The sequence below is a fragment of the Athene noctua genome, chromosome 1 (assembly GCF_965140245.1).
Source record: "Athene noctua chromosome 1, bAthNoc1.hap1.1, whole genome shotgun sequence".
Classification (NCBI taxonomy): domain Eukaryota; kingdom Metazoa; phylum Chordata; class Aves; order Strigiformes; family Strigidae; genus Athene; species Athene noctua.
This window is the reverse complement of record NC_134037.1, coordinates 227224441-227252413: the sequence shown is the minus strand read 5'-3', so window position 1 is coordinate 227252413 and position 27973 is coordinate 227224441. Positions and strand designations below refer to the sequence as shown.

The following is a 27973-nucleotide window of genomic DNA, read 5'->3' as shown; positions in this document are numbered from 1 at the left end:
CTTCATGATTGGTGCCTCTGTTTAATTGGCAGAGATTCCAGTCAGGTGGGCAATGTTTCTGCTAAGTGCTGTTGCTTAAATTAGCACAAGTCAAAAATGAATAGTCTTTTCCAGTGGAAAAAGAAAAAAATTTTTCTCTTTATTCTTCTCTTCCAAAAACCCTCCAAAGTAACGAGACAAACTAAACTGAAAATTTATATATAAATTTATGTCTAAAAAGTTATAAACTGAAAATTTTGACTAAAGTAGAGTGGGATTTTGACAGCTGTGATTCAGTTTTCACTTGAAGTGAGAAAGTAAAACGTGACTCAGCGGTGAATTTTATGGTAGCAGGATAAACCTTGTCCTATACAGGGTAAATTTAATTCTAGGTCAGATTGTTGTTTATTCATTCTCTTAATTTTTTTTTTTTTTTTTTTTCTTGCTGGAAAATAGTAGTGCTTAGATCTAAATACTAGGCTAAGTAACTCTGTAAGAGAACTGCAGTCCTTCTAGCTTCAGTAAAATTGAAGAATGGTTTCATTTCCATTAGGAGCAGAGGAGGAGGAAAATCTTTTCACAACTTGCTCGACAGTCTAAAACTCTGCTTACGGATTTTGTACTCCCCCGAACCCCTGGCGTTGAATTTATGTTCAGTTTTATGCTGAAGATAACAGGTTAACTTGCAGAGTTCATGATACTGCTCTTTCTTGGAAGTCTGTTGGTGGAACTAAACCACAGTTGAAGCCTTGAGAGTAGGATAGTGCCTGTTGGAACTATCTGTTCTAGTTTCCTCTGGTGCAGAGGGGGAATACTGTTCTACTCACCTGTTGACTCTAGCTAATGAGATCTCCTAATTCACAGTAGTTACCTGAATCTTCACATCCATAGTACTTGAGCTCAGAGTCGCTCAGCTGGGAGATCCTGCCTGTGTTCCCATGCAAGGCACCCATCTTCCCATCTTGCCACCTTTTTCTTCCCAAGTGTCTACCATTTTTCCCATTCAGTGCATCTGTGTTTTGGGTTGGTTTGGTTTTATTTCTTATTTTTTTTAATTTGTTTGTTTGTTTTTTGTGATGATGGTCTAGTCCCTCAGGATTTGCTAGATGTCAGTGTCTGATACAGTTAGAGCCCATCAAGTGTCTGGGTTAGAGCACAGCTGGGATCATGAATCTGGGAATACTGGCAGGAGGTCTGGAGAGCATGATGTTAATGTTAAAAGCAAAAAGGCCTATCAAGTGTACTTGCTTTTAAATGTTATGCCTTGTTTATAAGTTACACGGTGGATGTTATTTTCTTTAAAAAAAGGGGTTTTTAGGCACCGAGGAATATTTATTTTTAATATTTCTTAATGTATATTTAGCTTTCTTAAATCATTCTTTTATTCTTTGGAGAATTGTGATTTCTTGGTAGGTATCTGTTTAAATATTATTTGGGCAAGTACTGTGTTTCAGACTGATTATCTAGCAAATATCAATTATTTAACGATTTCTGTGATGTGTTTAAATAAGAGCTGTATAGAGAAGGCAGATTGCTAGCTACATAAAAACAGGAGCTGAGTAGGAAATACTAGGCAAAAAGAATAACAAATGCCACAATTTCTGACCACTCAAGTTTAAAATTACAGTTTTTTTAAGTGTTTCTGGAAGTTAGAATAGGTCAGCCTTTTTGAACTGATTAGGTGAATCCGTTGAAAACTTAAAATACATTCGTTCATCTGAAAGCTAAGTATGCTTACAGAATTTTTGCAGAAAGATACTAATCCTAAACTACCACCATGAGGGTCACACTGTTTCCAAATAGGATTGTGGAGGAGATTTTCTATTCTTATTTAAACTTTTTCACCATATTTGACTATTGATGCACTGTAATGCGCTCCATTTTCATCTGGTTTTTTGTAGCCCAGGCAAGCAAGTATGAGTTCTGTAGGAGGGCAGTGTTAACGTGCCCCAGCCCTTGAGGGCTTAACTGTACAGTCTTGCTCTTTAGAAGTGGATGTGGTTATATTTTGTGCTTTGTGTGGGACGAATTTATTTTATTTATTTCGTTTAGATTTTTCCTTGCAAGTGTATGAGTGAAAGTATGCCATTTACATCAAGTAAAGCCCAAATGGTTGACTTAGGTTCCTGTAATTTGCAGGGAGCAGGCATCACCTGGTGTTACTCTTGTTCAACATAATAGGGGTGATGACTGTTGTTACTTTTTGAGTAGAACTTTTTGTTTGTCTGTTTAGAAATTGTGGAAGAAGAAATCTCTTAATCTGAGTGTAAAGAAACTGATTACATGACATAATTTTCCAAGTATTTTTAAGTCTATGCTTCAACAGCACAAAAGATATAAACTAAAGACAATATTCTTACATACAGAAAAAATGTTTGCCTAATAAATGTCATGTGATATTCTAATATTATTTTTTTCTTTAACAGGTATCTTTCAGATGAAGGAATTGAAGCTTGCATAAGTTCATCTGAAAAAGTTAATACAAATGATATTATCCTAGTTGCCCTTAATGTAAGTTATGACTGTGAAAACTTTTATCTGACAGATCATGCTAAAAATGATCTATCTAATGGTTCAAGTGTAGGTCTGTGTGGCTAATTAAGTGTACTCTTGTCTGTGATTTACATAAAGGACTCTCGTGTGTATGATTTTTATTTGGAAGTAACACTTATTCCAAACTCTGAAACCTGGAGGAGAAAAACGAGCATAATTTCAGTAGGAAATTGTTTTCATGTTTATGAAATGTGAATCTCAAGTCAGTGTACAAGCAGTAATAAAATTAGAAGTGCTGTGTACTGACATGAGCATGAAATTGTAGTACAAAATATTATTTTGTTGGGATGAATAAAACACCCTTACTTACTTTGACTTCTGGATGTGATATTCCGTAAAGCATATTCAAACTAATGGTGATGTATACATATTTATGTAACTACAAACAGATTTTTTTGATTTACTGTAGAAATCTGCATTAGCAGTTGTTATTCCTGCCAACAAATAAATACAGCAATAGACAAGATAGAGAAACAACTTGGAAGCAATATAACTTAATACTTTCAAGGACTTAAGTGTGCGTGTGAACCTCCTGCTTTTCAGAATTCTAGTATACACATTGTTGGTTTGGTAAACATGAGTAAGGCAGCTCTCTTTCAGTAGCAATGAAAAGGGGGCAGCTACTTAATTTGTTACTTACTTTTGATATATTGTCAGAATCATAAGGAAGAGTTTTGAGAATTTTACATGGTTTTTTGTTTAAAACTTCTCAGTCCTCCATACTTAGAAGTTTTAAAGCTTGTATGCACTGTATATGGATATATGTGAACTTTGTCCTTTGTAATAACTATATGTAGTTCCAAGGGGAAAAAGAATCTAGTACAGCACTTGAGAGAAGTATTCTTTCTTAATGAAATTGTGAATGAGATTTGTTATGGAATATTTTGTCCATCTTCGAGATTCAACCACTGTTGGTTTAAGATGATACTCTGAAAAAAATATCCCCTCTGCTCCTTTCATTTATTCTTGGAAGCGTATGTTCAATCACTCATATGTATGCATGCACCAATTCATGTAATGAATTTGAAAAGAGGTAAAGTGAAATTACAATGCAAAAATGGAAAGAATGTAATACAAAACATGCAGAGGGTAAACATCTGGTTTCTGGACTGTAGTAGTGTGCCTATATATATCTGAGAATGCTTTACTGCTTTATAAAAACAATGAAATACTTCCAAGTTGCTGGGTTTTACCCTGAATGTAATTATATGCTGGAACAAGTACTAATGTGATAATTTGTGCATGTATGTATTGTATTTGCAGTTAGTTTGACAGATACTAAAAATAAAATAAAACAGAAATGTTATGCAAATACTTCAAAGCCAATTTAAATTGCTTATCAATGTTTTTGTCATTAAATCAGTTGTTTTGATACGTAGAAGATGGAGTGTTGGGAATAGCAGTGTGGCTTGAAGGACAGGATAACAGTGACTTTAGATACCACTTCTTACAAATTCTGTCTTTGACTGCTAGAGACATATTTCAGGCAGAAGAAACCAAGAAGTCAGCAGGCTTTTTGTGTGTGTGTGAATTGATTAAATAAGTATGAAATAGACATAAATATACATTGAGTCCTTCAAATATTTTTATTTTGTGTAAGATCTTGCAAAGCATTTGTAAAAGTTGTGTCCCATTCTGGCTGCTGTGATTGCAAAGCATCTTGCTGGAGACTTGTCAATTATATGGATATGGAACATGTGGGAACAGCTTATAGGAGCCTGTGTGCTATTCAGAAATAAATAACTGACAGATGACTGAGTTCCCTCAGGTGGACTCAGATTGAAAACTGAAAGTGCTTTCTTATCACTATCCATGGCTATCTTGTGCAACAGAAAGTGGGTTGAGTACTTATCCACTCTACAGATACTTAGAGTAAATACACTAAAAGAACATTCCTACAACTAGTTTTCTGTTGGTTAGGGTACCAGTGTTTCTTGCTGAAAAACAGAATAAACCACTTGTTTACAATGTTTCAGATAATATAGCGCTGCTCAGTTCTAGATTAGGATGCCAGAACAATAGTCCATTGGCATATATTGGTGGCAAGTTAGTGTGCAAGTTCTAGTAGTAATTACATTTAGTCCTTCTTCTTTTGGAAGTGTTTATGATCATCATAAAAAAGGAGGGTTTTCAGCTTCAGTACAGTAATCTGCACCATCATGTTCTGTTTAGAACAACAGGCTTATTTCAAGCAATGACGTTTAAAAAACATAGGTGTTTTAGGCTGCACTGCTGTGCTTTATTTTTTTCTCTTAACGCATGTAAATGTGTAAAATAACCTAATGTGTAAATTCTAACTAGTTTTTAATTGCATTTACTATTTTCACATGCTGCACCTTTTTAGCCATCAAGTGCATCCTTTTGTCACACATCTCCTGATGTGTCACCTGATTTGATATGCTTGTCCAAACTGTGTTAGGCGAGGAACATGCTTTTGTGGAGATTTGTTCCTTTGGTCATGTTGTCAGTAGCCACGTTGCAGAGCTGCTGAATAATGTCATGCAGTTGTCTACCTCGCTTCCAAAAGAAGTAATCAGACGTTTAAGTTGAAAAGCATTTAATAGAAGTATGATGTAAGCTTTTACTCCAAGTATAATTTCAAAAATCATATTAACCCTTTATGAAGGATTTGTGCATGTAAAAGCACACAAACTAAAAATGCTTTTTGCTAAGCGCCAGATGGAGACGAAGATACTTCACCTCTGTTAAACCTCAGAGTTATGTCTAATAATTGAACATTATAGTTTTATAATACAGCATTATAATATTCTTTGAAAATGTCATTAAAACAACATAATTTAAACAAAGGGGCTTCTTTTGTAAGTTGCTGATTTTTTTTCATCATATGCAGTTAGAAGGATGCTTTTTTGTAGACTAGAAATAGTTGGCATTATGGAAGAAATACCCTTCTTTTTCCTATTTTATGGTAGTAATTTCTTCTGAAGCAGGATATTTTAAGTTAATACTCTCTTTTCTTCTGTATTAATTCCAGACAGATTTAAGAACGATTGGCAAGAAATTCCTGCCCAGTGACATCAATGGTGGAAAGGTAGAAAAGGTAGACAATATTTTTCCTTCAATTTTTCTGTGTTCTGTGGTTTCTGTGTGATAACAGCCTTCTGTGGTGCATTAGTCTGGTTTTGTCATTATTTCGCATACAAAAGAACCCAATATTTGAGTATATTATGGGTATATGAACATATTAGTTTGCCCACTAGGCTTCATAAAGAGAGGACTCTCATTTCTCAACTTTGAAATGCTTAAATGAATGGGAACTGTCCTAGCAACTTAATTTATTACTCAGAAGTCATTTAACCTGTTTGATCGTGACATGGTATCAGAAGTTCATTTCTTTCCCCTCCTTCATTCTGGCAAGGGCAACAAAGCAGGTTAGTAATAAAGCAAAGCAGCTGTATGGTTGTTGCATAGTGATACCTGTTGATGCTATATTACTTGACTTACTGATATACATGATCATAACTATACACTTTATATAGGACCTATAGTACCGTGTGTCCTACAGGTTATGTGGATAAACCATGTTAGATAGTATAACACTTTACATGCTACAGAATAGTATTATACTTGAAACTTTGATGTGCTAGATTTTTAGCAGACGTTGTATGTTTAGACAAAAACAAATAAAAATTGTCCCCTTCAGTACTCCCTGGTTTCTTCCTTACATGCAGCTAAAAGTGGATAAATGAAGGAATTTTATTTTAAACCAAGTAGTAGTTCTCAATTCAAATAGTTATCCCTAACTTCCAAATACTGACAGTCTGTATCACTGTTGTGAAAGTTCTGGGAAAACAAATTTCATTACTGTTGAAATTCAAATAGTGATAAATCAAAGCAGGCTTGTTCTAAGAAAGCAAGATTGATGAGAGAGGCTGTTAAGAGCTGTTAGGATTTTTTTTTTCCCTGCTGCTGCTATTGTCTAAATGGAGTGGTGACTGCCATAAACACTGACTTCTACAAGAACAGCAGCAGGAATATTATTGTTGGATGTCAAAAGCATACTTGAGAGACGGTGTATTGCAGGATCGTAGTTTTTAGCCAGGCAGCAGTCTGTGCATGCAACATACTACTTATTAAACTAACTTTCTGGGAAAGGTTTTGTTATTTCTTATGTGGAGCTATGTTTTTTGCATGTATCACTTTAAAAAAAATAATCAGGGTGGTGTTTTATGAAACTGATTGTTTACTTGTTTAGATTTCTGGATAGCATGTTGCTAAAGATACTTCAGTGCTTAATTAATTTGATTAACATTTCAGTGCTAAAAGAATTTGATTTAGTTGTTTCTTACATCTGTAATTTTTTTTTTCTTCCTCTTAAGTATTCTGTTTTTGAAATATGGAAAACAAGCAAAATAATTGCTTTTTGTCATCTGTTTTTGCTCTGTTCGTTTCTCAGTTGCTTAATTGGAGTATTACTGAATTTTGCATTTTAGATCATGTAATATTCACATGGTCCAAATGTATTTGTTTTAAATGTAAGTCTCCAGAGTATTAAGGTTGTATTTGTGGTAATGCTTGCCTTATGTAGTTTTGCTGTTGAAACATGATTTCAGTTCAAAGTGATTTCAGTAGTGCTGTTTTTATGAGTTTTGTTGCATTATGGTAGGATTTCTTTAGAAGTAGTTGTTCAGTTTTCATTCATCACTTGGACAAGTTACTAGATATATTTTCATTTCCTTTAGAGAGGATGTTTTCTAAACTTTTATTGTTGTTATGTAGTTCAGGTGGTCAATTAAAGGTAAAAGTGTCATTAATATCCTCAAATATTTGATGGATGTTACATGTAACAATCTACTTACATGCTTTAAAATGTTTGCTTCTAGTTTAGCAGGTCAGGTCACCGCTTGAGTTTTTTCATGTTTCTCAACTCAAACTAGAGAAGGCACAATTGTGCCATTTGTTTCCACAAAATACAAAACCTCTGCACAGAACAAGGCATGTGTGCTTGAAAACTGTGGTGGTTAGTGCTTTGAAATACCTGTGAGCTACCCTTTCATGGGAAAAACCTTCTGTACCTGTACACACACAAATACATCTATATTTTGTAAAATGGAAAAGCTGAAAAAGGTGAGAAAAATCTAGTTTTAGTTTAATTTTCAGGGATCCCTATTAAAATTTGCTGCTCTCCCCTCAGTGTATGTTCTGCTTTGTGTTACTGTGTGCCCTTTTGAGGATTCTCATTTTTTTTACTGGCAGTACAAACCAATATATATGTAGGATCCTAAACTAGAAAAAAGGAACTGATACTGAATGGAGCTTGGGAAATTGCCGCATGGGATTGCCTTACAGTTGATGGAGAAGGAGGGCTGGATAATATAATTGAATGTTGTCGAAATCCAGTCAAATACAAACTTTCTTTTTGAAAGTTTGTTTGATTCAAGGTATTTCTGATTCTCAGATAGTTGACAGAGATCAGTGCTTACAGATTCCTTCCATTTTTAATGTTTAAAGAGTGAAAATACAGGGAAAAAGGGTATTTTTTCTCCTAGGTAATGACTTCTGAGAACAGCAGCAGAAATTTCAAGAAGGTGGAGGAAATGGGCAGGACAGAAGAAAAATACGGCCCCTCATGGTCTTTGTTAAAGACAGATGTTGGACTTACACACTTCTATCAATTTTCTTAAGGAACTGGGATTTTTTACAGTGAACTTCCAGTAAAATTCTGTTTGGTCTTAATTTAATCAACTGTCTTTGTTTGGATCATAAATCTTAGAAAATTATTCTAAAAAAAATACCCAAACCAAAGCAAATACCTGCAAACCATTTGCTGGAGGATGATAATCCTCCAGGTTTTGAAAAGAAGTAATGACTGCACAGAAGAAGTCTGTGTTTGACTCCTATTTATAGTTTTTTAGCCCTGACTGTTAGATAGTGTAATGGATTTTTGCTTTCTTGACTGTAGTGTTTCATTTTTTTGAGTAACATAAAAGCAAATATGACTACTTAATAAATGCTGCTATTTAGTTTGCAATGTATGCAATTATTACATGTTACAGAACTATGTGTTTATAAAGGAGAGTATTTACTTTATGCAAGTAAAGCAATGGTTGAAACAGGAGAGACTTCTTAATACAATCTCTTGGTAGAAAATGTAATTTGTGGTTCACAAATGCTTCAGCAAACAATAGAAATTATATGCTACGGTTGTTCTTCTCACCCAAGACTAGGATCGTTATTATTTATCTGTATCTTGAGAACATATGATACATTTGCATGTTCCATAGAAAATAACTTTGTTTTGTAGTATTAGTGTACAAAAAGTATGCAAATATTTGCATAAAGGATGGCATAGAGTCCTAGTGTTAAACAAAATGGGTGTTTGACCATTATAGGTGGTTATCAAGTTCAGTCATTAATAGACAGAAATGTTTTGTTCACTCATTTATATCTGGCTTGTATGGATTTAAAAAAAATCATTATTACCACCATTAACCACAAGATGGCCACATTTGCACAGGATTTAAAAAAGTGGAACCATCCCATTTCCATCTAGATGACTATATACTATAAATATACGTTAAGTTTTTATAATTTAATAAAAATCAAATACTACAAAGTTATAATGTATAATTTAGTAATGATATTATGTGTAAGGCACAACAGGTTTTCTTTTAGTATTTATGTTCCATTACAATGGAAACACTTATTCCAGATGAAGCATTCAAAAAGGATTTAATTTCTGAGCTCACAGAGATGCTTTCTGAGTACTGACGGATTGGCGGTAAATAGTTAAAATGTAAATTACCAGTGATTCTAATTCCTGTTTAAGGTTACTCATACGCTTCCCAATTTCTGTCTCATTATTTTAATACAACTGACTTTGTTGCCTTTTAGTGTCTCTTTGATTGTAAATTTAGGTTTTCTGCAGGCTTTTAATTTTTTTTTTTTAAGAGGGATGATCAGATTTGCTGTTCTAATTACAACTGATCTGCATTTAAAAAAACCCCTTCAGTCTTGAGGTGCTCATCTTTATCTTCCAGTGACAGTGATTGCTACATCCTGTCTTCTGATGTAGCTGCATTTGAAACTGCATGTGTCAAGAATTATCCTACATATTTTTAGTTGATTTTTTTTTTTCCAGTTGAGATAATTGCCAGCACTATTTGTGTGGTTATCCTGACATAGTCTTTTTAGAAATAGCTGTTTGGCAGCCTTAGGTAAGGTGTGGGCCTTGAGCTCTTCACCTTGGTCAGTGTTTTGATTGTGTTCTTAGCTCCTAATGCCTATTTCAGGAGATCTTAAAAAGGCATGATTACTTCCATATTTTTCAGAAAAAAAATGTTAGATACAACAGGCTAGATCTTTGTGAGAGGCTGACTAGTTTTTGTTTCAGATCAGTTTGTGTGTCAAAGCAACACCTCTAGGATTGCTCACCTCAATGCAGTAACAGCCTTGAAAATATAGTCTTGTTGCTGTACTGCAAAACTTGTTGAAAATTATTAACCAGCTGTTGGTCGTCATTTGAAATTTTATCTCTGTAACTATAGGGATCTGAAGAGGTTGATTTGTTAGAACATTATCCTCTACCTTGATCATGTTGGCAAGTATGCTTCTAGACATTTTGTCACCCTAGTTGATCTGGTGCATCTCCTTTCATTGTAAGGATGGCAGTTTGTGAGCAGTAATATCTTAATTGTCAGACACTGAGTCAGGTATAAGCACTGTTTGAAGAGCACTGATACAAAATAGTCTTAATGACTTTCAGGATTTGCTGGAAAGGCTGTTGAGTTGTTGTAGATAATTTCTAACGATCAGTTAGTCTCCTCCAGTCAGTGTATATAGTTAATATGTCAGATATTTTTTTTTTTTTTTTCCTGAACATCATAGAATCATATCATAGAATGGTTTGGGTTGGAAAGGACCTTCAAGATCATCTAGTTCCAACCCCCCTGTCATGGGCAGGGACACCTTCCACTAGACCAGGTTGCTCAAAGCCCAGTCCAGCCTGGTCTTGAACACTCTCAGTGAAGGGGCAGCCACAGTGTCTTGGGACACCCTATTACAACCTGTTCCAGCGTCTCACCACCCTCACAGTAAAGAATTTCTTCCTTATATCTAACCTGAATCTACCCTCTTTAAGTTTAAAACTGTCACCCACTGTTCTATCACTAGAATCCCTCCCCATATTTCCTGTAGGCCCCCTTTAAATACTGGAAGGTCACTATAAGGTTTCCCTAGAGCCTTCCTTTTTCTAGGCTGAACAACCCCAGGTCTCTTGGCCTGCCTTCATAGGAGAGGTGCTCCAGCCCCCTGATCATCTTCATGACCCTCCTCTGGACCCACTAAAGTTTCTATGCCCTCTTATATTGGGGAACTCAGAGCTGAACACAGTACTCCAGGTGGGGTCTCACTAGAGCAGCATAGAGGAGGAGAATCACCCCCCTCAACCTGCTAGACATACTTTTCTGGGTGCAATCCAGGATACGGTTGGCTTTCTGGGCTGCAAGCACACATTGCTGGCTCATAGTCAGTCCCTAATACTGCCAAGTCCTTCTCCGCAGGGCTTCTCTCTTTGCCCTCTCTCTTTGCTTCCCTCTTCACCCAGCCTGTATTTGTTCTTGGGATTTCCCTGACCCATGCACACGACCTTGCTCTTGGCCTTGTTGAACTTCATGACTTTTGCATGGGCCCACATCTTAAGCTTGACAAGGTCACTCTGGCTGGCACATCCCTTCCTTCCAGCGTGTCAACTGCACCACGCAGCTTGGTGTTATCAAAAAACTTGCTGAGGGTGTACTCAATCCCACTGTCCATTTTGCCAACGAAGGTGGCGAACAATGACAGTCTCAGCACCAACCCCTAAGGAACATCACTCATCACTGCTTTCCACTTGGTCATGGAGCTGTTGACCGCAACTGAGTGTGGCCATCCAACCAATTCCTTATACACTGAGTGCTCCATCCGTCAAATCCATGTCTCTTTTTAGAGACAAGGATGTTATGCAGGACAGTGTCAGAAGCTTTGCACAAGTCCAGGTAGATGATCAGTTGGTATTCCCTTATCTACCAGCACTGTAACCCTGTCTCAGAAGGCCACCAAATTTGTCAGGGATGATTTGCTCTTAGTGAAGCCATGTTGGCTGTCACCAATCACCTCCTTATTTTCTATGTGCCCTAGCATAGTTTCCAGGAAGATCCGCTCCATGATCTTGCCAGGCACAGAGGTGAGACTCACCGGCCTGTAGTTCCCCAGGTCTTCCTTTTTTTTCTCTTGAAAATAGGGGTTATGTTTCCCCTTTTCCAGTCAGTGAGAACTTCACTGAACTCGCAACTATGATGGATAGTGTCTTAGCCACTTCAACCACCAGTTCCCTCAGGACCTGCAGATGCATTTTACCAGGTCCCATGGACTTGTGCACCTTCAGTTTCCTTAAATGGTCTCAAATCTGATCTTCTACAGTGGGAGGTTCATCATTCTCCCAGTCCCTCCCTGCCTTTGTCTTCTGCAACTTAGGCAGTGTGACTGGAGCCACTGGTGAGGACTGAGGCAAAAAAAGTTGTTGAGTACTCAGCCTTCTCCATGTCCTGGGTAATAAGGTCTCCCCTTTCCTTCCATAGAGAACCTACATTTTCCCTAGTCTTTTATCACCAGTGTACCTGTAGAAGCTTTTCTTGTTGCCCTTGATGTCCCTGGCCTGATTTAATTCTCTCAGGGCTTTGGCTTTCCTAATTTGATCCCTGTCTACTTGGACAGTTTCTCTGTATTCTTCCCAGGCTACCTGTCCCTGCTTCCACCCTCTGTAGGCTTCCTTTAGCTTGTCCGGGAGCTCCTTGTTCACCCACGCAGGCCTCCTGGTGTTCTTCCCTGACTTCCTCTTCATCAGGATGCATCGCTCCTGAGCTTGGAGGAGGTGATCCTTGAGTATTAACCAGCTTTCTGACATGGTATGATGTTTTAATGAATTTAAACTGTGTCTAGAAAGATCAGAGTATATTCTAGGATATGATAGTGTGGCTGTTTATTTACTTTGGTTTTGCGTGCGTTTTTTTTTTTTTTTATTTTCCAAGAGTCACGTGTGTTCTTGAATTAGCACTAATAGGTTTTGTAGATAAAGAGGAGGGTGTGGTATGTGGTATGTCTCAGTGACTGTATTTTAAACTTCCATTTACATTCAATCCTCTTTCTGATGTATCACATTTGAGATTCTAACTTTCCCAGTAATTCTCCCATACATCTGCAGTATAAATACTATAATGGCATTATATAGTATAAGATATTATTACTATTATATTTTTCCCCTTGAAAAAGTAGACAGAGCATTAATTATGGGATTAATGATGGATAAAGCTAGTCTTCTTTCCTCAACTCATTTAGCTCATATTCTTTATTCATTTGCATCCCATACACTCTAATCACTGAAAGCTGTTTATACTACTGCAGCACATAAAATGAAATTTATTTTTCTACTTGTTTCTCTTTTAGTTTTTTTTTTTCAATCTGAAACACTTTTTATAGCATTCCAGCCTTAACATTTTCCATTGCTTGTCCAGTTTGTAAATACTTGCGGAGAGAGCAAGCTACAGCTATACTATTTGGAACTTAAGAATGAAGGCATTAGCTAAATAACAATACTGGACTGCATACAGGAAAACAGTCACAGGATCACAGTAGTTGAGGTTTGTACAGAAATTGTCTGATATATCCAGTATTACTGTATGAAGTATTCAAAGTGTTAGTAAGAGAACTGAAAGCTGCATTTTTATAATGGAAAGCGACTCAACCTTAATAGTTAGGACATAACCAGCCTTACTACTTAGGGCACTTGATAAATTACTAGAAATCTTTTCCTTGGTTCTCACAGTGACACTTTAAAATAGTCCGCACAAGGGCTACCAGCATAGGTCTTCTGGATTCACCTGGAATCCAGTGATGGTTGTTCTTGTTCTGCAGGAAAACTGACTTTCTTCTCTCCTGTCAGCATGTGCTATTTATGTGATGAGAGGGGAAATGAGCTGAACTGGGACTAGGAAATGTGGATGCTCCAAGGACCTGATTTAAGTCCACACAAATAGTTGTGATGTTACTCTGGTGTGTACTTGAGAAAACGACATACTTCCATTCCTCTTTTGCACCTGTTTTCTGAAGTTACATGTAATTTTCTTTGTTGATGAAGTAGACACTATTGTCCAAGCTCAACAAATACGCAGCTCTGCTTTATTGTAGTGTATGCTTGACACTGTGGGCACAAAACCCTGAACATATTAGCATGTATATTCATAGTTAGCTTACCTTGATTTATTCGCACTCCAGAGTTCTCAGGAAATATGCCAAGAAATTGTTCAAAACCAAGTACCTAGAACTAGAATTTGCTCAACATTTGTGAAAGAAAATTGCCATCAGAGTAAAGCTACTAGTCCTCTGAGTGACAAACCTAGCTGTGGTTAACTCGAAGAGCTTCTCAGTTGCCTAATGTTTCTTTACCATTACTTTGAAAACGTTGTATAATGTTAAAAACTGCTCGTGTTAATTTATGACATGTGTTGCTTGATCAAAAGTCTACACTTGAGTGTGGCACTGTGGTTCATTCACTACTATAGAAAGAATCACTATGTACAAAAAACCTGGAAGAGTTGAGGTTTTTTGTGTGTGTGGCTTCTTTACTGTAGTCAACTGATAGAGGAGGCAACTTGTTTTCATACTATACATTATCCAGTTTTGTTTCTGTTGAAGAGGAAAAAATATTCCATTTTTATGTGAAACAGAATTAGTCTTTTAACTGTTATTAAAAGAAATAAGTTTCAGTCAGCATCTGCAAAAAATGCTGTTCTTATTTATGCTTTTTTCTTCAAACATTCAGTATTGAAGAAAAAAAGATAAGAAAGCTTCGGGTTTCAGTAGACTTCAAATAAGCAACTTCTTCAGCTTTTGGGAAATCCACCTTCCCAATAACTGTATTTTCCGTGGTTGGATTTGAAGTCATAAACAATGCAGGTGCCTTCAAATTTTAGATTTGTTTGAAACTGTCAAGAAATGAAAAAATATTTAGAAATTTTAGTTTATATTACTGGCTATTGTCTCAAGATCACAAAACCATTTAAGAAGTGAACTCTGTAGGGTACGGCTTTTGCTCCTTTTAGTGACTATTTTCCTCCTCTTAGTACAATTTCATGTTTTCATGGTATTCCAAAGAATTTTCCTTTCTCTTTTGATCTCATCCTAAATAAAGTTCCTGTTTCCTCATCTTCTAATTTATCTAGTGTCACTGCTTCTATTCTTATATTTATTAATTTCTCATTTCTTTATATATATTTATTATGTGGTTATGTGCTTTCATTTTGTGTTCTGGCCTACCTAGTCTCTTGCTTAAAGGGAAGAAGCTGATGAATTGTGGACTTTTTAATCTTTTGTGCTGTCTCTTTCATCTTTTCTGCTGTCTCTTAGTCTCTTAGGTGCTAGAGATAGTTGAGCACTAACAGATAATTCATTTTTATTTCTCAGAGAGATCAGAATGACTGTGCACTCAGCTATAACTGAAATGTGGTGAAGTGGTTTGGTTGGTTGGTTTTGGAGTTTTGTGGGTTTGGGTTTTGTATTATTTGGTAACATAAGCCATGGCGTATAAATGCTTCACTTTTAGGTAGCCAACAGATAACGATGTCCCTTGATGATGTTACATTCTGATTGTACCTCTTTTTGAAGAAGCTGTGTTTCTAGTTGGTGTTTACAAAGCAGTTGTACTTGAAATGTACTCTTAATACAACCAGATAGTCTTCAAAGCTGTTTTTTTCTTTCTTTAGAACACTTTGTCAATGAGACCCACTGGTACAGCATGTGAAATCTTATCTGGACTCCATAGTATGTTGGAAGTGACAATATTTATGTTTCTGTTTGTTTGTTTGCCCTCCCAACTCTTTTCATTCACTTCTTTTCCATAATTGGTATCACAGAGATGTATGAAGCATCACAGCTGTTTCTCTGAAAAAGCCATTTTTACCATGCTTTAGAACATACAGTACATGAGTGATAGAAATTGAACATGACCGCCCGATCAAATTACATTTTCCTTTGCCTGGAGGCATCTGTTAGTGTGTCTAGATATTACAGGGTGCTTGCTTAATGGTGTTAACAGTTTTGTCTTTTCTGTTTTGCATATGTAGCTGGAAGGGCCATGTGTTCTGCAAATACAGAAAATACGCAATGTTGCTGCACCAAAGGATAATGAAGAATCTCAGGCTGCTCCCAGAATGTTACGTTTACAGATGACTGATGGACACACAAGCTGCACAGCTGTAGAATACAGTAGCATGTCAAAAATAAGGTGAACAACTTTCTTTTCAAAGTTTTGATTTGATACGTAAATGTTCTTAAAGTAATGGAAGTGTCCTTAGTAATATATAGAAAAAATGCTTGGCAAAACGGACTTCCTGCTTGACTTTTGTGTATAAAGGGGGGCCTTAAATTCAGCATGCAAAGGTGTATATCAGTGTAATTTACAGTACTGTTTCTGCTGAAGTACGTGATGGAAGAAATTGGATTTCTGCAGCCATCTGCTGAGTCGGAGTTGACAGGGCATGAAGCAATTTGGGTGTGTGCAAGCTTGAGCCAAACTCCCAATTTTTAGTAGTAGCAGATCTTTTGCCTGACTTTGGTAGCAGGGATGTCACAGGCCTGACACACCTAATTTAATGTGACAACTGCTTCTTTACCATGGGCAAGTTTTTAACTTGGATTGAATTAGTAAATATTTCTTCAGTTAAAAATGAAGGGTATGAGGGATAATTACTGTTGAACGTGGGGATTTTTTGTGTGTTTGGTTATGAAGATGCTGAAAATTAGTGTTTAGTCTCTGGAGTAATAGTGTGCTTTGCTTTTCACTCTAATTCAGATGCCTTTGATTTAAAAAAGAACCTTCTTCCTCTCTCTTTCTCTGCTAGCTGCAACAGTTAGATATAGATATGTACTTCATTTTTGAATGTCATCTTTTACTGTTAAATTGCTCCTCTGAGCAGGAGCCAGCTTGCAGTTTAGAGTGCTGCTGTCTAAAAAGTAGAACACTTAATGGTATTTTAATTTTAGCTTGAGCCAGCAGAACTTCAAATAGTATATTCCAATGTGAATATGAAGAGACCAGAAAGGGAAGGCAAACAGGCTCCTCTGTAAGTAGATTCTAGATCATAAAATACTAAAAGAACAATGCGCAGCAGAAGACATAATTTGAAAGCTTTTAGAGAAATCTCAAAAATGTCAGGGAATACATCACTCTCTAGTAATGATGTGAGCTCTTGTTTTCAAGTAACATCGTATGAAAACTTAATTTGTTGTATGTGGTTGTTTTGGGTTCAAAGTTGGACCAGTAACATGGAATAATATACTGTTTAAGTACATAGTATTTCTTTAAATAAATGAATAAAAACCCACAGTTTTCTTCTAAATAAGTTCTTCATGTCTAGGGCTTCTATTTAGCCCTCTGGCCCTTTCTCATAGTTTTCATTTTTTACTGTATTTCTTTCTTGTCTGTTTTTTCTGATTTAATTTTCTTTGCTTTTATCAGTACAGTACTAAAAGTTCTTTAATATTTCTAAGGTTAATGCCACTAGTGTTGAAATTGGCTTACTCCACTGTGAATGTTCTTCACTGTGTGGTATGGTCCTGTGATTGCAGTGATTGCTTCAACTTATTTTAAAGTGGTTATTGTCTCTCAACTGAAAGCTTATAACTGACTGTGTCCTGTTTCCTCACAAGACAAATCAGTTTACAGCTTGTGCTGCTTGTCATGTATTTCAATTATGGGTTGGAGATGGGTGATTCTTTTATGCATCTGCTGTTGGTTTTCATGGGGTAGATTCACATGAAAAGAAGATAAGGTACCTCCTTGTGGGAGTTGACCACAGAGAGCAACCGTATGTTTTTAAATGATAGAGTGATGAGAGAAGCAGCAGTACAAGATGCATGGTTTTTATATTTATTCTGGTACAGTACTGGTTGTTAGTAATGTATAGAAAGCTTCTTTACTAACAGCTTTTTTTTTTTTTTTTTCCTCCTCAGTTAAATGTGTAAAACAAATGAGATTATTAATCATCTGGAGATCCTCTATTTATTAACTATAAATACATCCTAGGATGAGGAACTTATTCTTAGATAACTGACTTTGAGATATCTTCTGTTAGTTTAAGCAAATCACATCCTTAGTTTGGTATTGTTAAATTGGATTTTAACCAAACAGACAATTTGCAAGCATTCATCTCTGTTAGAATCTAATTTGCAATATGGCATTTTTGTGTAATGAATGGGAAGTGTTCCAATAAAGCTATTGAGAAGTACTGCGGATGCTGAAGGAATTATTACAGAGGTTTTTGATGCTAATTTTTTATTATGAAATATGACAGTGTTGGAAGTATAAGAGTATATGTTATTGGTGGCAGAGTATTAATAAATTAATTTGAAATATTGGGCTTTGTTTTTACTTCTAGCCTGAACACTCCACCTGGAACAAAAATAAAGCTTTCAGGCACTGTTGAAGTGAGAAATGGATTCTTGCTGTTGGATGACAGTAACACAGCAGTTCTTGGAGGTGAAGTGGAGCATCTTATAGAAAAGTGGGAATTACAAAGGGTGAGGTAACACCAGTGGAAATGCTTGTCTTAGAGGATTCATATTACGTTTAATTATAGCAAGCTTAATGTGTTGACTGTGAACTTTCAATGATAAGCTTTCAGAACTTTTCTGTCTCAATATTTTTAGGGATGCAGCCAAATATATGTAAATAGGTCTTGTATATGATGTTGTAAATGAACAAATTATAAATGATCTTTGCATGGGAACTCATTACTTCTGTAGTCTGTAGGGATTGAAAACATTAATCAAATGTATTAAGTTTATTTTAGTGCAGTCATGGGTGGTTTGCTTTCCTAACCAGTGTTTGGTACCAAAATATTACTGAATGATGCCTTTTACTGTTACCATTTGCAGACTATATTTTTAAGGCAAAAATTATAGTAAGCGTATGGAAAGCGTTGAAATTGGTAACCTTAAGAGTGAATTCTGTATTACAGATTTTATCAGTGCTTTAGCTAAATTTGTGATTAGAAAGACAAATTGGAGGTTTAAAAATCTTTCAACAAGCATAAATACTTGTAAGCCCCTTTAATCTGTTTTGGCCAGATTCCTGTTCCAATAGAATGAAAGTTGCTGCAGGAAGACTTTTTCATACATTTCCTCACAAATGAGTGGAAGTTCTTAAGGCACGAAGTTGTGACCCTGCTACCATTAGTTCCAAATACTTGCCAGATCAACTATCACTACTACTACCACATACATCTCTATGTTTTTACGTCCATGTCTCTGAAACAGTATCTGCTTACGAACATGACAGTCATTTCCATGTAAAATACTTCTTGTGTTATAGCTGATGCTAAGTTTGGTACAGTTGTGTTATGGCTAGCCTTCTTTGGTATTTGCAGTTCATAGATTTGAGCAAACTGGGACAAAATTTATTTGAACGTTTGAGTTACATAGTGTTCTTCTAGTAGTTCTCTTTGGCATCCTTTTTGTACTTTCATAGTTGAAAATAATTTTTCAAAACCATTCTTGCTGTTAAATGAAGCTGCCTGCTTTTAAAAAGAAGGTTCTGGGGCCAACAGCAGATACATCCCATTTTATCAGTTTTATTCATATTTAGTATGAAGTCTTGTGAGTTCTCTCTCCAGTTAAAAAACATACAAGTTTTAAGATTGATTGGGATGGAGGAGAGACACTGAACTTAAAACATTCTAAGAATGCCATCTAATTCGTAAGAGAAGGCTCAATAGTATTGGTTAGCTTTCTTGGTGATATTTTGAACAGTCTGCTTTCATGTTTCTTCTATCTGAGCTTCAACAGATAAGTGTTGCTTTATAAACACTAATTTGTTTTTGAGGTCAGTGTCAAGAAATAGAACACTTTCTGTTTACAAGAAAGCAAACCATTTAATAGCCACTGACGTGCTGCTGACTACAACAACTTTCAGCACTCGTTAGCCAGTTCCCATGGGCTTTTTGAGATATGTTTGAAAGAGAGGTAATTAAGTTTTCACTGATTTACTCTGTTAAAGTGAAGTATAGAAAATTAACTATTGCCTGTTGCTATCCCCTCAATTCTCTGGCTTCTTTTTGCGATTTGCTGGAGTATCATGTTCTTGTTGACCATCTCAGCACATGATTGTTCCCAGCATGAATGTGGCCATGTCAGAAAAGCTGTGGGTGACAAGAAATGAGTTTGGACAGGTGAACCATGACCACTGGAAATCATAAATCCAGCTCTATATCTGGACTGACAGCTAGACAGATAGGACTCAGACAAGTCTACAGAAGCCAGATGCTACTTCGATAGCAGTTTCTTCATGAACTCAATCTTTCTGTCCTGTTCAGAAAGCTTTGCAGAAGAGAATGGTTGACAAATAAGCAAGATTGTCAATTCCTAGATATTTGAGCGAGGACATTACCACTCCTTGTCTAGTCTTGCCACTGAAGCTTAAATGAAATGCTGAACTGTGTTTACATGAAAAGACAGAAAACTTGTATTTGTGTGACTATTTCAAATTATTTGTTTTCAAGCCAGGTTTTTTTTTCCACTACAATGTTTGAGAAGTCTGAATTTGGCTTCTTGTGTAAATGATGAAACAAGTTTATTTTCTATTTATTAAAAAAGTTAGTGGTATTAAGTCAAATAATATTACAAAACTTTATTTCTGAAGTTGTTTGTCTAATCTTAAATTATTGTCCTTTCACCTTCCTGTCAGCTTCTAGTTGTGTAGTTGCATTACCATTTTGTTGCATTCAGAATGATGTTTGAAATTGCTTTCAGGAGGAATCATGTTTCGGTAATGAAAGACTCTTACTAGAAATATTGTATATGTGGAATGAATGCAGTATCACATTCCGTGTAGAATAAATGTAATATTCCTTGTAGCATTCGATTTTATCATAAGGTTAGTTCTTACTTAGAAGTTTCACTTTTTTTTTGGTCACTGTTTAAGTGACAGTCAATAAATAAGTAAAGCAGTAAATGAGAATGATACTGTGTGATCCTTTTTATAGACTATTTGGAAATGTAATGTGTTATGGACTGCTTTATGTGAGAATACAGTTCCAAATAATTACTGCTTCATAGTGTTCCTGGTGTTCGGTGGCAACTGGTGTTTCAGTTAGTGGGGATCAGTATTAGCGAGATATTGCAGGTACCCCTCTTCTGAAGAAAGAGTACTTTGTATTGCTATTAATCAAAATATCAGACGATATGTAAGTGAAGACTCAAGCAAATTTTGCTGAGGTGATTGGTGAGACTTGGTAGGCTCTTATATTTTTAAAACGTAGAATCTGTCACATTATGGATAATCTGAAAGTAAAGTTCTCTAGTATGCTTAATGATTTTTTTATTTTGGTGAAGGTGGGGCTAAATGAGCTTACCAATGGAAAAAGGGAATAGTTTTAGGTATACTTCAAGACTTGTATTAGAAGTGTGAGGGTATAATAGTATATAATATTTAGGAGTTTAGTCTCATATTGTAAACCTTGTTCCTTAAGAGCTTCCCTATGAAATATTTTTTTTAATGTCACAATCCAAATATAGCAGAAAACGGTAGAAGCAGCATACTAAATATATATGTAACAAAGTTTATTATAAATTATATTTACTGCCGTGCTACGAGCAAATTTAATTTTAAGTTAAAAAGTACTGTTCTTGTTGCGTGTTTGCTTTTTATTTGGTGCAAAGTGAAATTTAATTTCCAAAGCAGTTGCTCTTACCTCTCAATGCTACCTGAGAAGAAATCGTGAAGACTGTTATTTACTGTTAGGCAGAGGTCTTTTATTCTGGATAACAATTTTATGCAATACATTGTTAGATTCAAAATCTGTGTAGCTAAATGTTAGTAAATATGCAGTCAATTCCTCAGTGCTTTTTGGCTGTTTGTCAAATTACATGTTTGAGCAGTAGTTTGGAAGAGTCATCTTTTTAGGTGTTTCCTTAATTCTGATTTGGGGGGAAAAAAAAAAAAAGTGTGACCTTAAACTTAAGCATGTTCTTCCTGATTATAGGACACAAGGAATTAACTGTGACCTAATGCTTGAATCCTTAAGCTATCCCATAAATATTTTTATTACAGTTTAATTCAGTTGATTCCAGAACTGCCTGCATTTCTCTAGATAAAAAAAAAAAAAAAAAAGAAAAAAGTGTAGGATTTATTGGACCTAGAGTGCCTACCCTGGGGAAGCGAAGCGGTTTGGCTGTGAAATCACTGTTGTACTGTGCTGCTTCAGTTAATAGATATGGGAAGGTATGAGTGTGCTACAATGATCAGCACTTGGTTAGCTTCTAATTCTAAGGCAGCACTTCAAGTGAACAGGTTGAAGCTACAGCAGAAAAATTGTATGATTTTTGCACTTCTAAGTGCTTTGTTTTGAATAATTTATTGAATATCATTGTTTTTGGCTCCAAGGCATGAGGAAAAAGATTTTTGGGTTTTGTTTTCTTTTTTTTTCATCCTTGAAAGGAATTAATAACCGTAAAAGAGTCAGAAAATGATCTTTGGTTCCTGAATAAAAGTAGTTAACTTGAAAAGAGTGGACCAAAGTTTGGATTTTGCTATTAGTTAGCCAAATTAATTTACTTATTTTAAGAAATTCTTTGACAGTATAATGACTTAAAGCATATTCACATTTATACTACAGTTCTCACATGATGGAATTAGATCAGTTTTATACTAGGGTAATAAGTATATAGGTAAATGTCATACGCAGCCTTAAGTAATTAAAACTTCCTGTGCCAATGGGGAGTAGTAAATGATGTATGTAATCATGCATGACTGTTCCAGTGGGAAAAAAGGACAATAAGAAATGAAGATGATAAAACATGCATTTTAGGAAATGCAATTTTGAAGCATTTAAACAGCATTAAGGACCTGTTCTTTTTCTACTTCTGAAACCAAATATTTTTGTGTAATATAAAATAATTGACACATAACCAAATGTTGATTCCAATGAATTTGATTCTTTTGCAGGTTTCTGCTATTGTCACAATTTGTAAAGAAGGAGAAAAAGTGTATCAACTATGAACAGATATTTTAATGCGGTGGTTTACAAATTCATCTTTTTGCTATTGTTGGGGACTAGTAATTTGTATTATTTGGGAATGCTTTGTTTTCAAGTCTAGGTCTCTGATTGCCTGATTGTGACTAAGAGTTTAGAGCACTTCAATAGATACTGAATAATCAGTAATTATTGTGCTGCTTGTTGTGGTCTTTGCGATCCAAAGATCTTCTGATCAATTTATTATACGTACTGTACTTTTCATAAGGCCATAGGGGAAATTTCCTAGTTGCACAGTATTTTGTTTCCAACAGTAGCAAAAAAAGATGTTTTTTAGGGAGAGCACACAACCTGAGCTCTTGAACAGCCTTGGCATCCAGAATTGCTGTATTATGTTTACCAGGGGATGCAGTCCTAACTAGTTCTTTCAGTATTTGATTATTCATGGGTTCATGAATTTCGCAGAATGGTTGAGGTTGGACTTCTGGAGGTCATTTGGTCCAGCCCCCCTGCTCCAGCAGGACCAGCTAGAGGCAGTTGTCCAGAACCGTGTTCAGACAGCTTTTGAATATTTCCAAGGATGGAGAGTCCACAACCTCCCTGGGCAACCTATGGTAGTGCTTGATCACCCTCATGGTAAAAAAAGTATTTCCTGATGTTCAGAGGGAACCTCCTGTGTTTCAGTTTGTGCCCATTGCTGCTGCTTCTGTCACTGGGCTCCACTGAAAAGAGCCTGGCTCCATCTTCTTTACAGTCTCCCTTCAGGCACTTGTATACACTGATAAGATCCCCTGACCTTACCTTCTCTAGGCTGAGTTCTGATCCCTTTTTAAACATTCTGAAACTGTATGCTGTTACAACCTCTAGTGGCAGTAAGTTCACCAGGTGCTATGTAAAGAAACATCTGCTGCTTATCTGTGTGCTGCTTTGTTATGTTCTGGTATATAACTGAATTTTCTGCACATGCTGTATATGTTGCCTTCATGATTTTGCAAATTTTCATAATTCTTGTCATCATCCTGCCCCTCATCCAACCTTCTCCTTAAGTTGTGCCCCACAATTTTAAGTATAGAATTATTTTTTATGCTTAAAATGTTAATCTTGCAAATTTCATGTACTTTCTGAAATAGAGACATTTAATATATAATGTTTTCTGTTTGCTATTTATTAATCAACAAATTTATTTTACAGAGTTTAGCAAAACACAATAGGAGTAACATTGGAACGGAAGGTGGCCCTCCCCCTTTTGTACCTTTTGGGCAGGTATAGTGTACTTGTCGTTGTCATTTTGTAAAGAAAAACCCTGTATCATGGTATCTACAGGACCTGGTTCCAGTTAGATAAAGGCTATGAAAACATTGGATCAGTATGAGTTGGATCTAAAAAATGTGCCTGTTTTAGAACAAAATTTGTGGATCCTGTCACTTTGTTGTGCCAATTAAACATTTTTCCTCTCAACTTTAAGTTTGAAATTTTATTTAGTATGTGGAGCCTTTGATTCCTCCAGTCGTAGTTACTTCTTAAAAGCCAGAGGTGTTTACAAGAATCGTACTAGCTACATCATGAACTAACCTTAAAATGTAGAAGTCATTGGATTTGGCCTTTCTAGTGGACCAGAAGAGTGTGCTTTTGGCAAAGTCATCTAGATGTCCTAGGTGTACATTTTTATGATCACATTCTTTATGTAAGTTGTGCTACTCTAAGGGAATAATACTCTGTTTTTTACGGGTGAGACTAGACAGAAAAGTTAATTAAAACTTTCTTTTGTATTTTCAGAAATGTGCATCTCATGTGCAAGTGGATAGCAGAGAGCTTGATCGCAGAAAGACTCTGCAAATGACGAATACTGTAAAAACTGTTGTGGACAATGATGAATTTGAAAAGCAGAGAACAGCTGCTATCGCAGAAGTAGCAAAGAGCAAGGAGGTTAGAATGCATGTGTTGAGTCATTGTACTTACTGTGGTCTTGTTAAGTATTTCTCTCTTAAATGACAAATGCTTTCTGATGTTCGCTTGCTTGTAATTCTACTCGTGTATCTTTAAAAAGATGAATCAAAAATAGAGTCCTTTTGGATTGATGGGTGTGTTCTTATTTCAGTAGAGCTAATAAATAAGGTATTTTATTGTAGATATGATTTTGATTTGATACTGCTATTAAAAAATGGGTTTTTTACAATTTAGTTAATGAGATTTAAGTAATAAATACAGGTTCTTGGTTTTCATCTGCTTTTTTCAATTCTCAAAAGCCCACAATTTCCCGTCTGAAAGAATAGCTAGGAAGGTTAGTTCTAATGTGTCATGTTTTTATGTCTTCCCTTGGTTTTCCTTTTAGTTTATTTTTCAAATTTGCTCGGTAAGTCATAAAAACTAGAATGATAGACCCTTTTTACAGCCTCATTTGGGCATAGGAGGAAAAAAACCCCTACCCTAAAATTTTTTTTGTGTGTGTAAATTAGTGCTTTTTCTTTTTGTTGATTCGAAGCATAATCATAAACTATATCAAATTTACTGCACTTCTTCTACTAGCTAAATATTAAGGCATATTTTGTAAGTTCTGTTGACTGAAATGTTATTTTTTGTGCTTATCCGAAGACCAAGACCTTTGGAGGAGGTGGTGGTAGTAGCAGAAGTAATCTCAATGTGAGTGCTGGAGGGAATCGAAACAGGGAACTCTTTCAGAAAGAGAAGATAACAAAACCTGAGGGAAAGAATGAAGGTGTCTACCGAGAACTGGTAAGGTAGAAGACTTAAGCAGAAACTTAAATGTGTACTATTAAAACCCAAAGCCAAATTAAAATTGGAAGACTCTGAGGATTAAGGACTTCCCCTTCAATTTATTTTGCAGTCTGTTTAGAATACTTAGGGTGCTTTTGTACCTTACTGAGATAGTTATGAGTTTCAACATGATTTTTGGAAAAAAAAAATAAAAATTCAGTGTTGTTTTATTCAGTATAATTTAAAACCAAGTCCTCACAAAAGTGTATGTTATAGTATCTTTTTATTTTCTTGTTTAAATAAGCTTAACACTTTTTCATGTTAACATTTATTAATTCATTTTAGGCAGGAAGACTTTTCTCCTTCGATTTCAACACATAAAATAATACTTTAATGTAGCTTTTCTTTTGAATTAATATTTATTTTAAGAATCTGTTCTAAACCGTTTCTCTGACAATGCGAAAACTAAGTGGTACTCTGTTGTTTAAAATAGTAGTAGAAACACTTTTGTTGTGACGTGGGAATGTCACACTTACGTGGTCATGAGTAATGTTTCCTTTTGAGTAAGGTGGATTACCGTTGGAGAAGCTGAACTGTTCCCCTTAATCCAAAACATCACCTTCCGATGTATTTTGTCACTTTATAGCTACTGAGAAGTGTTCTTCGGGATCGCTCCACTGAATTAAGTGGGTATAAGATAAGCAGTGATTGAAGTTTTGTTTTGATTACTTTAGCAATCTAAAAGTTAATGATAGAGGAAGTATTTTGTTATCAAGAAAATCTCCAGAGAGGAATTGCCAAGTATGCAATAACAATTAACAATTCTGAATTGAGTGATGAAAGACTGAAAAAGGCATCACAACAATGTAGTAACGTCATAAATTAAAGTATTAAAATATTGATTATTAATATCACTTATTTATTATTGAAGTTTTCCCACCTTTTTACCAAAGATTTAACAATGAGAAGAAAAGACATTTAGGAACAGTAACTGCCTGTTACAATTTTGTTTGTGTAGTGTGTTTTGTTTGTGTAGTCGTCATCTCTCAGCAAGGAGAGCCTCCAGCAATGCTGCCTTCAGCACTGTGCTCAGAAATGTCAACACAGAATTGTAGAAACACAGGTTGAAAGGACCTCAAGAGGTCATTTAATCACCCCTCTGCTGATCGTAGCACCAGTGGTACACCTTGTGATTCTTGACAGCTGTCTTGACCTAAATAGGCTTAAACAGTTGAAAACCCCAACCAGAAAAAAAAAACAAAAAACAAACCACAGAAAATTTAAATTGGATAATTGTTTGAAGTATTGTGTTTTCTGGTTTTGCTATGAACTGCAAGAAATTTATCTTGCATTGCACTGTAAAATGGCAGTACTTCCAACTTAGAAAAACTTAGTATTATGTCATTTAACTTATCTAGGTGCTGTTTAGAAGAAGTAAATATGAACCCACTAAGCCTATATAGAAAGTCTTCTTTGGTTATAAATAATGATTTTTAGATCTTAAAGCAATGGATAATAATTTTTTTTGTTGTTTTAGAATTGTGATACCAAGGAGGTCTGATAGTTCATATATATTATTGGTTTGTGTGTATATTTAGAAATGGTTAAGTGTTTTTAATCCATCTGGTGTGTTACCTTCTGAGAAACCTGAAGCACTGATACTTTACCTACAAAACAAGAAACTAAGAAGTACTTTTTTCTTGTTTATTCATAGACAGACAGTAGATTGCGGAGTTCAATCATCCTCCTCTTTTAACAGTCCTTGTAGTATATGTCCTACAGTTTTCTTCATCTTTCCAGTTTTGTATAGGAGAAGCAAGATTTGTGCTGTGTACGTGAATTGAAGGAAGAGGTTTTGACATCCAGTGATACTTCAGATACTATCTCCTTTCTCAAACAGTCTTTGTGTCTGGGAAATTGCCATTCCCTTGGGTCTCAAATTATGACTGATTTTTTTTTTTTTTTTTTAATCCATAGCTGAGAGTGCAGGTACTGTATATATGAGTCTTAATTTCCAACTGGTTTTTGAATGTAGCTGTCGTGCCCAGGATTTCCACCATTGAAAGGAGGTGATGCAGCAGTAATGGGTAGAAGTGCTGTTCTCATCCAAACCAGCTAGCTACCTATGAAGGGGAGAAGAGTGGAGCAGATTTTCTGAGGAACTACATCTCTCTGTTGGACACTTGTTGCCATGCAGAAGAATCTAGGAGAATGGTCCACAGGAAGAACTATTACATTCTGTCATTAAAAATAAGACACTATTTAGGCAACTTGAAGTCAAACTCAAGTGGGATGGTGATACTTTGTAGACACTGAGATCATGTTTCTGCCCCATTGGTCTTCAAAGACCTTTTAAATTGCTGTTCCTTTACTTAGTCTTTGGACAGTTAAACTAAGAGTACTGTTGAATTTGGGAATGAAGAAGACTACATGAAAGCTGAGCATGTCAGAGTTGTAGCCAAAAACATCCTTTTTGTCCTTTATGACACCTGCTCAGAGTGTCCCAGAGCACAGTCCGTAGCTAGAATTGAGACAAAAAGTGAATGTATTAAAACATGAGGAGAAATGAGGATTGGAGAAATTGCATCATAAGACTGTGAAAAATTGGGGAGAGGAAGAGTTGTCATTTGTCATACGACTCTCCTACAGTTGTAATTTAAATCATCCTAGCAATAAAAATTTGTGTTATTTCAAATGGTGGCAGA

The 27973-nt window shown here is 35.7% G+C and overlaps 1 protein-coding gene across 3 annotated transcripts in view; it reads left to right on the top strand.

Moving 5' to 3' along the window:
- TDRD3 (tudor domain containing 3) overlaps window positions 1–27973 on the top strand; it is a 118667-nt gene that overhangs the window by 45194 nt on the left and 45500 nt on the right. The window contains exons 2-8 of one of the 3 annotated variants that reach the window (XM_074912184.1): window positions 2406–2490; window positions 5525–5590; window positions 15648–15808; window positions 17961–18102; window positions 23745–23816; window positions 24330–24479; window positions 25146–25286. In XM_074912184.1, the coding sequence (XP_074768285.1) occupies window positions 2406–2490; window positions 5525–5590; window positions 15648–15808; window positions 17961–18102; window positions 23745–23816; window positions 24330–24479; window positions 25146–25286 (817 nt within the window). Of the gene's footprint in view, window positions 1–2405; window positions 2491–5524; window positions 5591–15647; window positions 15809–17960; window positions 18103–23744; window positions 23817–24329; window positions 24480–25145; window positions 25287–27973 lie in introns of those variants that run through there. The other 2 variants (XM_074912201.1, XM_074912193.1) reach the window with 2 other exon arrangements.